At 54.0% G+C, this 15,936-nt stretch overlaps 1 protein-coding gene across 2 annotated transcripts in view; it reads left to right on the top strand.

Moving 5' to 3' along the window:
• BICRA (BRD4 interacting chromatin remodeling complex associated protein) overlaps window positions 1-15,936 on the top strand; it is a 74,345-nt gene that overhangs the window by 47,224 nt on the left and 11,185 nt on the right. Inside the window, exons 2-7 of one of the 2 annotated variants that reach the window (XM_072966759.1) lie at window positions 3,736-3,836; window positions 5,884-5,929; window positions 6,022-6,064; window positions 8,099-8,164; window positions 10,099-12,066; window positions 12,709-12,885. In XM_072966759.1, the coding sequence (XP_072822860.1) occupies window positions 5,889-5,929; window positions 6,022-6,064; window positions 8,099-8,164; window positions 10,099-12,066; window positions 12,709-12,885 (2,295 nt within the window). In that variant the 5' untranslated portion in view covers window positions 3,736-3,836; window positions 5,884-5,888. The remainder of the gene's footprint in view (window positions 1-3,735; window positions 3,837-5,883; window positions 5,930-6,021; window positions 6,065-8,098; window positions 8,165-10,098; window positions 12,067-12,708; window positions 12,886-15,936) is intronic. The other variant, XM_072966760.1, reaches the window with a different exon arrangement.

The raw sequence follows: 15,936 nt of genomic DNA, 5'->3' as shown, positions 1-15,936 counted from the left end.
CTGGAGCAGGTGATATATCAACCCTTCCAAACGTGTGCAAGGGCCACACGTGGCAAATGGCACCAGGTAGAAAAACTGGGGCCCGGGGACGTTTGCCCAACCTGACTGCGCCGTGGCCAGAAAGCTTTGCAAGTTGCCACATAAGGGAAGCTTCACAGTGGCAGTTAAAATGATTGCCACGGTATATGTTGCTTACAAAAGACCTTACCAAACGCGAGGATTGAGGGTATTCCTGTATAACAATCCTATGGGGGGACAGACTTTGATTCTCATTTTCCAGATGAGGAAACTGAGGCACAGAGGCATGAGGAACTTGTCGTAGGCACACGGCTGGGAAGTGGCAGTGCCGGGAAGGGAACCCGGGCCGCTTAGCGACCCAGTCTGCTCTTCCCCACATGCCACCCCGCCTCTCCAGCAAAGAGCTTGCATTAGTCACGATGGATACTTGGCATCTTCAGAGATGTCGGCTGCACTGGAATCTGGAACATTTACTAAAAATGCAGCTACTCTGGCCCCTCTCTCAATGTCTGAGCCTCTAGATCCAGGATTGGTCCTGGAAATCAGTGTGAGCCTGTGTGGAAACGAGACTTGGGGGTTGAGGGTGGGTACTGAAGGCCTCTGCACCTCTGACCTTTCCTCATTCATCAGCAGCATTTAGTAGAACTTACAAAATGATATCAATGCCAGTAATAGCAATACCAACACCTGCTACGCCCCAACCACAGGCCAGGCCCCGGTCTGAGTGCCCCTCCACTGCCGTATGCGAGAACAGGGACTATAATTATGCCCATTTTACAGATGAGGACACTGAGGCCCAGAGAGGTGAAGTCACTTGCCCAAGGTCGCCCAGCCCTCGTGTAGGAGTGGGGATTTGAACTGTTGACTCCAACCCCAGAACAGTCACCCTATGCTGGAGCTCTTGGCATCAACCCTGGCACCTGACTGGGGTGACCCATCTCAGAGGAACCCCACACCTGCCGATTATTGACAAATTATTTTCTCTTTCTCATGGAAATTTTTGAAAAGATGGAAAATAACTAGAATGGCATGATGAAGCCCCCAGGTACCTATCAGCCAGCCTGAACAGTTAGTTATCAACATCCCTCCAAGTCTGTTCAGCTCTCCCCCCACCCACCACTACCACACCCTGACGATTTTTTTTCACAATTTTGTTTAAGGTGAAATTGACATGCATTGAACTGACATGCATTGACATACATCAACCTAAGCTGTGAATTTTTAAGCCCTTATGTAACCGACACTCCATCACAATGCAGAACATTTCACTCTCCCTAGAATGTCTCCCCCCTCTGCTGTCCATTTCTCTGATGTGACCATTGGAATGAAAACACAGAAAACAAATTCTCAGTCTGGAACCTCCCGCTGGACGTTCACCTGTGGGTCCTATTTGGAGAACTGTGTTTTGGAAACCTCTTCTCCTGGCTCTAATTCTGGTCCAGCATTTACAGAATTTGAGCCCCACCCCGAAGCCGGAGCCCACACGGAGCCGGCGGCTCTCACGAAGCCACCTTGGGTGCTTGTGAACACCTCCAGGCTGGGGCTGTGCCCCTGGAATCTGGCTGGGCCAGGATCCCGTGTTTCAGGATCTTTTGACAGATGCTTTCTAGGTCTTTCCAGGGCCTGGGCCTCTCAACAAAGAGGTGAAGCAGTTCCCACTCCTCCTCTCTCTTCCATCCACTCGCTTTATTGCTTTTTAGAATCTGAACTATCCCAGGCATTCATAAAATGTTCCCAAAGGCTGTCACCCAGCTTTGTCTTGACACTGTTGCCGTATTTGCTTTAGATTTTGAAAGAAAAACATGATGAGAGGACGGTCTGTGGAATCATGGTTAAGGGCGGGGACTCTGGAGTTGGCCTGCTTTGCTGCAGAGCCCAGCCTGTCCAGTTACCACTTGAGGGATCTTGGGTATATGGCTGACCATTCAGGGCCTCAGTTTTCTCTTATGCAGAATGGGGCTGATAAAAGGACCTGCTTTGTGGGGATTTAAAGAAGGTGAAATTGGTGGGGGAGGGTATAGCTCAGTGGTAGTGCACATGCTTAGCATGCATAAGGTCCTGGGTTCAATCTCCAATGCCGCCATTAAAATAAATAAATAAATAAAAATAAGGTGAAATGGGCTAATATGTGCAGGGTACTTAAAACCAGGGGCTGACACACAGCGGGCCTGCAAGCAGCAGCATCTTCATTCGTGGATTCCGTATACGCGGATCCGCCTGCTCGCTAACACTGACACCCCCCAAATCAGTGTTCTTGGCCCTTTCCTGGCCACTCCCAGATGTGTGCAGAGGTTGAACCTGGTGACGCCCCCGCCTTGTCCAACCAGCTCGTGAGCTGTGAGCAAGTGTCCTTTCGGTGCTCTCTTCAGTGCCCTGTTGTTTGGGCACTTTTGTGCATTTTGTTGGTGGTTTTGGTGTTAAAAGTAGCCCTTCCCACCCTGTTGGTGGGAATGTAATTTGGTGCAGCCACTATGGGAAACAGTACAGAGATTCCTTAAAAAACTAAAGATGCAGTTATATGATCCAGCAATCTCAGTCCTGGACATATAACCAGAAAAGACAAAAACTGTAATTCGAAAAGATACATGCACCCCCAATGTTCACAGTAGCACTATTTACAATAGCCACAACATAGAAGCAACCTAAATGTCCATCAATAGATGACTGGGTAAAGAAGATGTGGTGTATATGTGTGTGTGTACACACAATGGAATATTATTCAGCCATAAAAAAGAATGAAATAATGCCATTTGCAGCAACGTGGATGGACCTAGAGATTGTCATACTAAGTGAAGTAAGTCAGACAAAGACAAATATCATATGATATCACTTATATGTGGAATCTAAAAAATGATACAAATGAACTTATTTACAAAACAGAAACAGATTCATAGACATAGAAAACAAACTTGTGGTTACCAAAGAAGGAAGGGGAGGAGGGATAAATTAGTAGGAGTTTGGGATTAGCAGATACAAACTACTGTATATAAAATAGATAAACAGAAAGGTCCTACTGTACAGCACAGAGAACTACATTCAATATCTTGTAATAACCTATAATGAAAAAGAATATATATACATATATGTATAATTGAATCACTAGGCTGTACACCTGAAACTAACACAACATTGTCAATCAACTGCACCTCAATTAAAAATTTTTTAAAAATAGCCCCTCCCGTGTGGTGCCGAAGTGCCGTCCAGCGTCCCCAAGTGCAGGATGGCTGTGACGTGCTCTACGGAGAATGAGCTCCCCTCTGCCCTAGTTAGAGCGCTGCTGGCGTGAGTTCAGTGTGAGTTCATCAACCATGTATCTTCAACACTGTGTCTTTAAACAGAAACACACATACACCACGGGGATATATGGAGGATGGGCTGATGAGACTGGGACCAGATGCTCCTGGGAAGCTAACCCAGTATTTCCCCTGGAGTGGTGACCTTACAGAATACAAGCACTTCAAATGACGAGACCCAAGCGTACTCTGTTAGCTTGGAAGCACCGGTGGATTTTACTGTATAATGATCCCTCCTGTGGCGTGACGTGTGTGTATGTCTACACGCTAGGTGTGGATGCGGTGCAGTGAGTCTGCACGTACCACATAGGTGATCATGTGCAGTGTGGTTTTAAACTAGTATTTGGCCTCTCCTCTCTCCAGCTACATCTTTCTCCTCTTCACTGCGGGTCTCACTCACAGCCTCTCTCTCCTCTCTCCACAGCTGGCCCCCGAAAGGACACTCCCCAAGTCCCCAGCTGGGGGCCCTGCGTAGAGCTGGAGTGGACACCCCCTCCTTCCCTTCATGATTCGTCGGTAGCGCAGGTAACCACCAAGAGTCCCTCTCAGCCCCGGAGGGGCTGTTGTCCCTTGTCCACCGGGGGAAGGGATGTTCCTTCTTGGCTGAGCCCGGCTTAGCCACATCCCTCAGCTCCGCCCTCTCAGGTCATTTGGGCCATCCCCCTGCCTCCACGCCAGCGGTGGGCAGGATGCTCCTCCCCACCTCCCCTCATCTCCAGATTCTTTGCAGAGCTTGCCTTGTTGTTCCCTGGCCGGACGAGGCCAGACGTGGGCTAGTTGGGATAGGTTCACGGGCTCACAGGCCACGGAGCTGGTGACACAGGAAGGAGGCACATGGGTGGAGGCTGGGCTGTGAAGCCAGAGAGTGTGTTGTCCCCACCACCAGATGCAGCAGCAGCCTTGGAAGGGCCTCTCTGGGGACGGTTTCCAGGGCCAGATCTAGAGGGGACAGTGATCAGCGGGCGAGGATCTGGGGGGAGATGTGTCCTTGTGTTGCCTCGCGGGCCCTGTCCCAGACTAGGCGTGTTAACCCAGGGCCCGTGCAGCGGGTACATGTGTGCGTGCATGCGCGTGTGCGTCCCAGGGACCCTGGGGAAGCACAGGTAACATTTTTGGCCCACATGCATGTTTCTGGCAAGAGGGTCTTTTGTGCTATCATCAGACTCTGTGACGCACTATTTCAGGAAGACCCTGACCCACCTAGGAGGGACCTACCCGGGACTCTTTATGTCACAGAACAATTGAGAGTAACGGGAGCTGGGGCGGCCATCAGGAGGTGACTGTCAGGGATGCTCAGAGAACGCTGTCGGCGGAAAGGGGTTGTGAACCAGCTTAGGGCACCTGTGAGATTGTACACGTGTGTTTTGAGGGGAGGGGAATCCACAACAGTCACCACATCCTTGGTGAGCTCAGGACTACCACCTCCCACACACACACAAAAAAAGAGACTAAGAACTCCCTGGCCCTGGGCTGGGGTTGTGCATGACTTCTCTCTGTGTCCACTCTGCTTTGTTGGGAGGGAAAGGTGGCTGGGTTTGGAAGTTTGCAAAGGTGGATGTGTTGTGGGGGCTGACTATAGCTCAGTGGTAGAACGCATGCGCTCTTGGTCCTGGGTTCAATTCCCAGTACCTCCATTAAAAAGAAAAGAAAAAAAAGGTGGGTGCATGGAAGCTTGGTGGGATGTTTGGAGTGATGGAAGTTTAGGCAGTGGATGGACAAACCTGGAGAACTTCCGTTTTCTCACCTGTGGAATGGGGCTGATAGCATCTCCCCCACCCAGGGGGGTTGAACAAGCTAACATTTGTGGAGCACTGAGGGCAGTGCCTGGCATGTGGTACACATGGGACAGATGTTGGCTGTCCACATCCTCATCATTCCGGCAGGCTCAGCCCAGCTCCAGCGGTGCCTCTGCCTCAGAGCACCCATCCTGCCGGTCCCTCTGCCTCTCTCTTCCCTTCCTTGCAAACTACAAGGCATTTGTCTTCAAGGGGAACCCAGAACCTGGATCATGAGGCCCTTTATGCTACCTCCACTCCCTCCCTACTTCACCCCTTCCTCTGTTGGGCAAGCCTCTGCCCCCTAGCCCCTGGCCTGCTCTGGGCGAGGCCCTGGGCTCAGGGAGGTGGGACCGAGTGCTGGTGCAGAGCCCAGGCTCGAAGCCAGACTTCTGGGTCCAGGTCTGGCTCTGCCACCTGCAGCAGGGAGGTGGAGGACGATGGTCTCTGCTCTCCCGAGTGCTCACCTGCCAAGCAGGGGTGGTGGGACCCACCTGGCAGGATGCTGTGGGGATGAAGTGGGCCTGGGCGTGATCAGGGCTTACTCGTCTGGGTTGATGTCATCCACTGTCAGCAGATACAGGGGAAGGAGGGAGAGGGAGAGAAGGCAGTCGTCTCTGTCTGCTCAGGAGGTTCTAGAAGGGGCCCCCACCTATGCCCATAGAATTAAGGGAACAGAAACCCTGACCCCCTTTTGGGGTCTCAGCCCCTGGGAATGGTTCTTGCAGGGAGGGCCCTGGAGTGCTGCCAACATCTAACTTGTCTTTCTTGCCCTCTTCTCGGCCCGCCCTGTCCAGTGGCGATGGATGATGAGGATGGGAGATGCTTACTAGACGTGATTTGGTGAGTAGTAGGCTTCCCCCACCACACCCTCCCTCTCCCTCCCCTCCCCTGTCCCTCACCTCCTCAAGTGTCTCTCCCCATCTCTCTTACAGTGACCCTCAGGCCCTCAATGACTTCTTACATGGATCTGAGAAGGTGAGTGCTGGGGCGGGGAGAGGCATCCCAGGGCAGGGGGCTGTGGAGTGGGGAGCTGAGGGACACGCCCCCGATTCAGTAGGCATCTGCCCCATGCCCTCCGCGAGCCAGGAACCAGGGTTCTGGTGGAGAGTGAAAGAGATGGCAGATCCCTGCCCTCGCATCATACACGTTTCCCTGGTAAACCAAGCAACAAGTAATTAATCAACATGACGGTGGAGAGCACCGTGCAGAGTAGCTTAAGAAATAATAACGTCAGTGGGGAGTGAGGGTATAGCTCAGTGATAGAGCCTGTGCTTAGCATGCACGAGGTCCTGAGTTCAATCTTCAGTACCTCCATTAAAAAAATTTTTTTTTAAGAAATAATAATGTCACTTGAGAAACAAAAGAGGTTTAGAAGGAAATGAATGGGGGGGTGGGGACAGGGAGGGGATGTTGAAGGTGAGCCTGAAGGATCAAAGGGAGGTACCCATGGTTCTCTGGGGTGGGGAAGAGCAGGTAGAAAAGTGGAAAATTTCGGTGTGTTCAAGGAAAAGAAAGACTCGGGCCAGACTGAAGGGGAAACTAGTGGTGGTGAGGGTGGCATGGACAAACATCACCAGGTCATGGGGCCTGGACGACCTTGATTGAGAAGTTTTGATTTTATTCTGAAGGGGACGGGCAGTTCTGTGAGGTTCTTGAGTGCATGGAACAAAGTGGAGAAGAGGGGACGTCTGTTGAGCTGTGGGGTGTTGTATCAGTTACAAGGGCTGCGTAACAAGTTGTCCCAACACTTAGTGACTTGAAACAACATCTGTTAGAGCTCTCCCAGTTTCTAAGGGACAGGACTTGGGGAGCAGCTTAGCTGGGTGTCAGGCTCAGGGTCTCCCCTGAGTCACAGTCAGGATGTTGGCTGGAGCTGCTGTCATCTGAGGGCTGTCAGGGGACGGAGGACATGCTCCCACAAAGACTCACTCCTGTGTCTGTTGGCTAGAGTCCTCAGTTCCTTGCCATGTGGACCTCGCCACAGGATGGCTTGAGTGTCCTTGTGACACAGCAGCGGGGCTCCCAAGAGCGAGTGACCCAAGGGAGAGAGCCAGGAAGCTCAGTGCCTTTTATGACCTAGTCTCCGAAGTCACGACTGTCACCCTCATCACACTGTGTGCACTAGAAGCGAGTCACTCAGCCCGCCCACACTCACAGGGAGGGGAACAGAGTTCCACTTCCCGGGAGAGGACGTATCAAATAATTTTTGTGGAGTAGGGGCAAGTGCACTGGGACGCTGGTGGCTGGGGCCATGGGGTGGGTGGTGGAGGAGGGGCCGGGCATGGCTTGAGATCTTTTGGGAGGCAACGTCAACTAGACTTGCTGGTGGATTCGATGCTGAGGCAGAAAGAGCATCCAGAATGCCTCCTGGATTTGATCTGAGCCGCTCAGTGGGTTGTGGTCCAGTTCCCTGAGATTGGGAGTTTGGGGGCCGATTCCAGAAGTCCAGGAGGTGGGGGGCTATTGGATCCACCAGTCTGGGGTTCTGGAAAGAGCCAGCTGGAGAGAGAAATTGAGGAGGCTCAGCTGTGGACGTTCAGTGAGTGCTTAGGGCCTATTCCAGACACTGACGATGCCTCCGGGAGTGGCGGGGCTGCACAGAGGAAGGAGCGACTTAGGAGGAAGGGACAGACCGTTGTTGGGAAGAGGTGGCATATGTGACCAGCCCTGAAGGATGTGTTGCCAAAGACACCAAGTGGGGAAAGGCAGGGGGCAGGGGGCCACCGCTTGGGCAAAGGCATAGAGACAGGATTCCAGAGCTCAAGGCAGGAGTGTCAGAGAGCCTCAGACACGGTGCTGGGGATGTCCTGGGTGTTAAAGATGTAGCCAAGCCCTTTTCTTTGGGGCCTCTTTTCTAGAGGCGGAGTTTCCTGTACCCCTTGAGCCCGCCCCCATCTCGTCTTTGTCTCTCTGTCCCATGTAACCCTCAATTGGTTTTTGTTCTAGAGCGTGGGCCGGCCCACTGCCCAGCTGACCTTTGACCTTGGGTGGGGGCGGGTCTTGTTGCAGCTCGACAGTGATGACCTCCTGGATAATCCCGGGGAGGCCCAAAGTGCCTTCTATGAAGGTCCTGGGGTAAGTGACCTGGGGGCTTGGGGAGGGTGATGGGCTCCAATTATCATCCGTTGCCCATGGAGGCAGCCAGTGCAGGAAAGGGGGTAGCAGGGGGAGGGGGAGGGCACCCACATCCACTGAGGCACTTTGCCGGGAGGAGGGCAGGCAGTCACTGAGAGCAGGGCCAGGTACAGGTGAGAACAAAGCTGCTGGACCCCTGGCTATGCCCGCAGGACCCTGAGAGGAGGTGGGGATCGTGAGACCCTGGCCTTGGAGGGGAGCTGGTACGGAGCTGGTGCAGAGAATGGCCCTGGAGTTATGGGGGGGTGGGGGGTGGGGCACTCCTGATGGCTTGCGGTCCTGTTCAGGCTCAGCCGTGGGGGAGAGTGTCACCTGAAGGCAGGGGTGATGAGCAAAGCCCAGAGTGGGGAACACAGTGGGCTTTTATTGAGTACCTGCTATGTGCTGGCCTATGCCAGGCCCATTACTAAATGTCAGTTGTCCTCTTCTGCAGCCTCTCCCTCCCCTCTCCTTTCCCCTTCTCTCCCCCTCCCGCCCCCTCCTTTTTCCTCCTTTCCCCTCTTCTGTCTCCCTCCCACTCCCCGCTCCCCGCTCCTCCCTCTTCATCTACTGAACACATATCATATGCCAGGCCCTTCTCATTAGTTTTCACTGACTTCTCCCAACAATTATAATCATATATTCCAAAGAATTTATCTGGCATAATAGACATGACTAAATCCAGAACCCAAGAAATACACATTATGTTCATGTTATTCTACTTATCAACCCGGTAACACTGTGAGCCTCCGTTCTCATTGTGTGATCATTATTCTTATCGCTGTTGTCCTCTTTTAATACCCAAGAGGTCCCTGATCAGGCCCTCAGCACCTCCCATACATGACAGCAGTGAACATCATGCCATCCTAGCAGACAGGTTTGGATCAGGCCATTTAGTGGTTAGGGACTCAGAAATGCCTAGTCCTTGGTTCAGGGCTGAGCTGGAGGCCTGTCCTGCCAGAGGTGACCTGTCTCCCCGACGGGGAGGTGAGGATGGGAGCCGGGCCACCTCACTGGGCTATTATTGACAACCCCCTGGACGGTAATAATAACAGGGACATATGATATTTCTCCAGCATCAGCTCAGTGCCGGGACTGCTGTGAGCCCTCCGTGTGGACTCAGAATCTTTCTCACCATGGGGTTAGATCCATTATCTGGTCAAATGTCAGTGGGTATTCTGTGCCATTGGCATAATTATTGCTTATGGAATATTTACTCAAATCCGCATCCCTATATTGATTATACATTCGTGCCCTGGGTCACCATCCTGGAAAGCATTTAAGAAACATCAAACTCACAGCGCGCTTGGCACAAATTAAGGCTCCCAGATGGCAGCTGCTGCTGTAATCTGTAATAGAACCACTATCTGTTTCATCTGAAACCTTGGGGGCCAGGCATGTTTCAGAATTCAGGCTTGTTCAGATTCTGGAAAGTGATGCATAACATGTGCTATGTGTCACATAAGCTCGCTCACCTTTGTGTGGTCAAACTTCAGACGAGTCACGGTATGTGGATGAATTGCACCTTCTCCCCGAGAGTATCACCTCAGTTCTGGTCAGGTTTCACGGCCCAAAGTCACCAAAGCACTTGTGGTTTTCAGAGCCTTTTGGGTTTTGGCATTGCGGATGAATATTACGGGCCTGTATGGCTGTTTAGAAAATGGTTTTTATTCCATTCTGCTGATGTGTTCAGATGGGGAAACAGGCCAGATTAAGTAAGCTTCGGTTGTACGGCTTAGCTGTGGCAAAGCTGAGGTTTGAAGCCAGGTCCACCCACTTCTAGATGGAAGGTTCTTTCTGCCCCTGCCACCCTGACACTCTTTGCTGCTGTTGTGCCTGGAGCCCAGCCCCTTGCTAACCTCAGCTCTTTCCTTCCCACCTCACCCGGCCTCCAGCTCCATGTACAAGAAGCTTCTGGCAACCACTTGAACCCCGAGCCCAGCCAGCCGGCCCCTAGCGTGGACCTTGACTTCCTGGAAGATGACATCCTGGGCTCGCCCTCGGCTGGAGGTGGCAGCGGGGGCGGTGGGGGCGCTGACCAGCCCTGCGACATCCTCCAGCAGAGCCTCCAAGAGGCCAACATCACTGAGCAGACACTCGAAGCTGAGGCCGAGCTGGACTTGGGTCCCTTCCAGCTGCCCACCCTGCAGCCCGCAGACGGCGGGGCAGGCCCAGCGGGTGCCGGAGGGGCTGCAGCAGTGGCCACGGGGCCCCAGGCCCTTTTCCCTAGTGGCGCTGACCTCCTGGGGCTGCAGGCCCCGCCCACTGTGCTGACCCACCAGGCCCTGGTCCCGCCCCAGGACGTGGTCAACAAAGCCCTCAGTGTCCAGCCCTTCCTGCAGCCTGTGGGCCTGGGCAACGTGACCCTGCAGCCCATCCCTGGCCTCCAGGGCCTGCCCAACGGCAGCCCTGGGGGCACTACGGCAGCCACACTCGGCCTGGCCCCCATCCAGGTGGTGGGCCAGCCAGTCATGGCACTCAACCCGCCCACCTCCCAGCTCCTGGCCAAACAGGTGCCCGTCAGTGGCTATCTGGCCTCGGCAGCTGGGCCCTCGGAGCCAGTGACCTTGGCATCAGCTGGTGTCTCGCCCCAGGGGGCTGGCCTGGTCATCCAGAAGAACCTCCCCGCCGCTGTAGCCACCACGCTCAATGGGAACTCGGTGTTCGGAGGGGCGGGAGCTGCCACTGCTGCTGCCAGCGGGACGCCCTCGGGACAACCGCTGGCGGTGGCCCCGGGCCTCGGCACATCACCGCTGGTTCAGGCACCAAACGTGATCCTCCATCGCACGCCCACACCCATCCAGCCCAAGCCTGCCGGTGTGCTGCCCCCCAAACTCTACCAGCTGACACCCAAGCCGTTTGCCCCCGCAGGCGCCACGCTCACCATCCAGGGTGAGGCGGGGGGCCTCCCGCAGCAGCCCAAGGCCCCCCAGAACCTGACTTTCATGGCAGCGGGCAAGGCTGGCCAGAACGTGGTGCTGTCAGGCTTCCCGGCACCTGCTCTGCAGGCGAATGTCTTCAAGCAGCCTCCTGCCACCACCACAGGGGCAGCCCCACCGCAGCCCCCTGGAGCCCTGAGCAAGCCCATGAGCGTCCACCTCTTGAATCAAGGCAGCAGCATCGTCATCCCCGCCCAGCACATGCTGCCAGGCCAGAACCAGTTCCTGCTGCCCGGCACATCCGCTGTCCAGCTCCCTCAGCCGCTCTCGGCCCTGCCCGCCAACGTGGGTGGGCAGATCCTGGCGGCCGCAGCCCCCCACGCGGGCGGACAGCTCATCGCAAACCCCATCCTCACTAACCAGAACCTGGCGGGCCCGCTGAGCCTGGGCCCCGTGCTGGCCCCTCACTCCGGGGCCCACAGTGCGGCCCACATTCTCTCAGCTGCCCCCATCCAGGTGGGCCAGCCGGCGCTCTTCCAGATGCCTGTGTCGCTGGCCGCGGGCAGCCTGCCCACCCAGAGCCAGCCAGCGCCCGCCGGCCCTGCTGCCACTACCGTCCTCCAGGGGGTCACTCTGCCCCCCAGCGCCGTGGCCATGCTCAACACCCCCGACGGTCTTGTGCAGCCGGCCACCCCCGCCGCCGCCACTGGGGAGGCGGCACCCGTCCTCACGGTGCAGACAGCGCCCCCGGCGCCCCCCGCGGTCAGCACACCGCTGCCTCTGGGCCTCCAGCAGCCACAGGCGCAGCAGCAGCAGCCTCCACAGGCCCCCACCCCGCAGGCCGCTGCCCCGCCTCAGGCCACCACCCCCCAGCCCAGCCCAGGCCTGGCATCTAGCCCGGAGAAGATTGTCCTGGGGCAGCCGCCTTCTGCCGCCACCACGGCCATCCTCACTCAGGACTCCCTGCAGATGTTCCTGCCCCAGGTAACTAGGGCTGGGCTGGCCGGGCAGGGGAGGGGCGGGGGCGGGGCCGCGAGGGCAGGGCGGGGTCTGCCTGGGCAGGGGTCGAGAGCCGAAACCGGATGTGGTTGAGGCAGCAACTTGGGAGGGTCCTGTGATGATGGAGAGCCACTCAAAGGTGGCACCCCTGCTCCAGGTTTGGGTGTCCCTGAGGACGAGGCCGGAGGGTGACAGGGGTCAATTGGCGGACACAGAGACGCAGACACAGACAAGGGAGAGGGACAGACAGACAGACGAGGAGAGTGAATGACTGGCTGACTGACAGACTGACAAGGAGAGGCAGACTGCCCTCTTGCTGGAGCGTTGGAGAGGGACCACAGAGAGAGAGTGGACTAGACACAGACAGACTGGGCGGGAGAGATGGAAGTCGGGTGGAGCTGGGAGTCAACTCACAGAGACTGAGTGGACAGAGCTGCCCTGGGTTTTGGCCTCCAAGTGCCTGGACCCTGGGGCTCCCCTAGCCTTGGCACTCAGCCTCTTGGTGCCCCCCCGCCAAGCCGTTCCCACCATCCTCTTCTCTGGAGCATCAGTGGGGGCAGTGGCACCAAGGAAGGCCGTGGGTCTGCAGGGATGGCTTTCTGACCCTTTGCGGGCTGCCCCTTTCAGGAGAGGAGCCAGCAGCCCCTCTCCACAGAGGGACCCCACCTCTCCGTGCCCGCCTCGGTCATAGTCAGCGCCCCGCCTCCCGCCCAAGAGCCAGCCCCGACCACCCCCGTCGCCAAAGGAGCTGGCCTTGGCCCTCAGGCCCCCGACAGCCAGGCTTCCCCGGCGCCGGCCCCCCAGGTAGATGAACCCCAGCAGCCTCTGTCCTAGCGCAGACCAGCCTTGCCCCTTGCCCCTTCTTCCCCGCTCCCTCCTCTTGCTCTCTGGCTGCCCTGCCTGCCTTTCTGTCTCGCTGGCTTGGGAAATGGTGCTCTCCTTTGCTCCCCAGATATTTCCTGAGGGTCTCCTGACGGTCATGGATGCTTGAGACCAGGGCCAGTCCCTGGGGAGCCCACGAGCTAGTCAGGGAGACAAGATGCACACAACAGGAAACGGATCATGTCCTAGAATTATTTTCATATCTGGATAAGTAATGTTCAGGTAGCTGACATTTCAAGGAGGATACCGAGAGGTCTGGATGAAAGCCCCTTCTCCTGCTTTCCCTCCCCAAGGTGGTTTCCTCCGCTCCTTTCCACTCACAGACAAGCAAGATGACACCTGGATTCTTTCCCTTCCATTTTTAAGAAAATGATAGCATACTCTGCATGCATTCTGCACCTTTTATCATTTAAAAATTCATCTCAGAGACTGTACTTCATTTTATACAATTGCATAGCATTCCACTGTGTGGAGGTACTATTATTTATCTAACCAGTTGTTGGGAATTTAGGTCACTTTTTGGTCTCTAGCTACTATGAGCAAGGCTGTAAAGAACAACTGTGTACATATGTCACTTTGTAGGATAAGTTCTTAACAAGGAAATTGCTGGGTCTGAGAGCATATGCATTTGGAGTTTTGACAGATACTGCCAAATTGCTCTCTATCGAGTATAAATTGGTTTAACAGATTATCAGCAATACATGACTTGTGCCTGTTTGCCCCCACCCTCAGCAATATTGAACTCAGCCAGTGTGGTTGGTAAAAAATAGTATCTTGTTTTGTTTTAATTTACATTTCTTTCACTGTGAATGAGGCTGGGCAAGTTTTTGTAGATTTAAAGCTATTTTCTCTTCTGTGGAATTGTTCACACCCTTGACCATTTTCAAATTTGTGCTGGTCATTTTCTTGTTGATTTGTTGAAACTCTTTACATATTAATTAGTCTTCATCTCATGTGAGTCATTAGCACATAAGCATACAAGGTTAGGGCGGTCCACCTTTTCTTCTGGAAGGATGGATGTGGTCCTCCTTCAAAAGGGACCAGTGGGTAGGTAGATTAGGATAGGCAGGAAGAGGAGGGAATAACAGCGAGGTCCAGCAGAAGTCAGCTGGGCTTTGGCCTTAAATGGTTGTGATTTCACTCTCAGGTTCTGCTCCTTACCATGTGACTTGCAGCAGCCAGTTTCTTCATTCTATCAACAGAAGTTTAGGGAAGCAAAGGCACTGAGTATATGCCAGACCTTGTGCTAACCCTGAGCAAGTCCCTGTAACTGCTGAGCCTTGATTTCCTCATCTGGAAAATAGGAATGACAGTTTCTTTATAGATCTGTTAGGACGAGTTAACGAGTTAATGTATGCTTTGCGCAGAGTAAGCACTCCATAAATGTTGGCTGCTATTGTTGTTGTTGTTGTTATTATTATTATTATTTCAGTTTTTGTGCTTATGGGGTAGAGCCCAGAAGGATGTAGGGCCAGGATGTCCCCAAGTCATCTCTACACAGGGAGAAAAAGCAGGCAGAAGGAAGGAAGGGGCGAGGGGCCACTTGGCCTGTGAGAGACTCAAGCTGGAAGCACTATTTCTAGAGTGGTTGGCAGGCCTGGGTCCCTCCAGCAAGGGCCTTCCCCACTTCCGAGCCCTGTGGTTGAGAGCCAGGCCAGAGCACGCCTGTCCTCTGGCACTCCAGTGCTGTACACCCTGCAGATACGTGCTGAGCCCCGGCTGTGTGCCAGGTCCATGTCTAGACTAGCTTGTCGGGTGACCAACCAGCCCAGTTTACCTAGTACCAAGGAGGTTCTTGGGAAATGGAACAGTTTTTGTTTTTGTTTTTATGTTTGTTCTTGTTTTGTGGTGGGATGTAATTAGGTTTATTTATGTTTTTAATGGAGGTGCTGAGGATTGAACCCAGGACCTCGTGCTCACTAGGCAGGCACTCTACCACCGAGCTATACCCTCCCCCGGAACTTTCAGTTTTAAAACTGAGACAGTCCCAGGCAAATCAGGACAAGTTGGTCACCAGTCGGCCCTTCCCGTCTGTTTACTTCTCTGTAGCACTTACCGCCCTCTGACTGGGCTGCACATCTTCCCTGTTGACTCTCTAGAACGCCAGCTCCTCTCTATAACATATACTCTTCACTGTAACAGAAACTCACTGAGGGCAGAGAGCTTGGTGTGTTGTGGCCCTGCTGGATCCCTAGCGCCCAGAATAGTGCCCGAGCCTTACTGGAATAAATGAATGGAGGAAGGAACTCAGCCACACCCACAAGCACCCCCCTGGTGCTCAGTACCCCGCAGCAAAAACAAAGGGAGGGCCGTTCCTGCTCGACACTAGGTGTGGCTGAAAAACTGCTATCTGGGAGAACTGTTGTTGGAGGGGTAGTTAGCAAACAGGTCTTCTGGAATCCCACTCTGCCCCTTAAAGGCTCTGTGACCTTCGTCAAGTCACTAACCTGTCTGTGCCTCAATTTCCTGACCTGTAAAATGATAATGGCATCTCCTTCATAGAGTTGTTAACATTAACGTATGTAAAGTGCTTGAACAGGGCCAGGCACGCTGAAAGTCCCGCAAAGTTGCAAAGTGAAGGAAGCCAGGCAAATGTTCCCTGAAAGCCATGAACCTTTTAGGCTTTGCAGGACTCTGTTGTCACAGCCTCAGAGCTGCTCTAGACCCTACATAAACCAGCAAGCATGGGCGTGTCCCAACAAAACTTTATTTATGGACACTGAAATTTGAATTTCATATCAGAATCACAAGCCACAAAATATTCTTCTTCTTTTGACTTTTATTCGCCCGTTTAAAAACGTGAAAACTATTCTTAGCTTGTGGGCCATACATACTGGTTGGCCAAGCAGGCAGCCGGCCAGATTTGGGTTCTGGGCCACGGTTTGCCAGCTCTGTTGGTATATTTCATTTCATCACATGAACATGCAAGGCCTCATTTTTTCAGGTCCCTAGTCCATGGTTTCCTGTGGACTT

This window comes from Vicugna pacos, chromosome 9 (genome assembly GCF_048564905.1).
Source record: "Vicugna pacos chromosome 9, VicPac4, whole genome shotgun sequence".
Taxonomy (NCBI): Eukaryota; Metazoa; Chordata; class Mammalia; order Artiodactyla; family Camelidae; genus Vicugna; species Vicugna pacos.
This window is presented reverse-complemented; position numbering and strand designations above follow the sequence as displayed.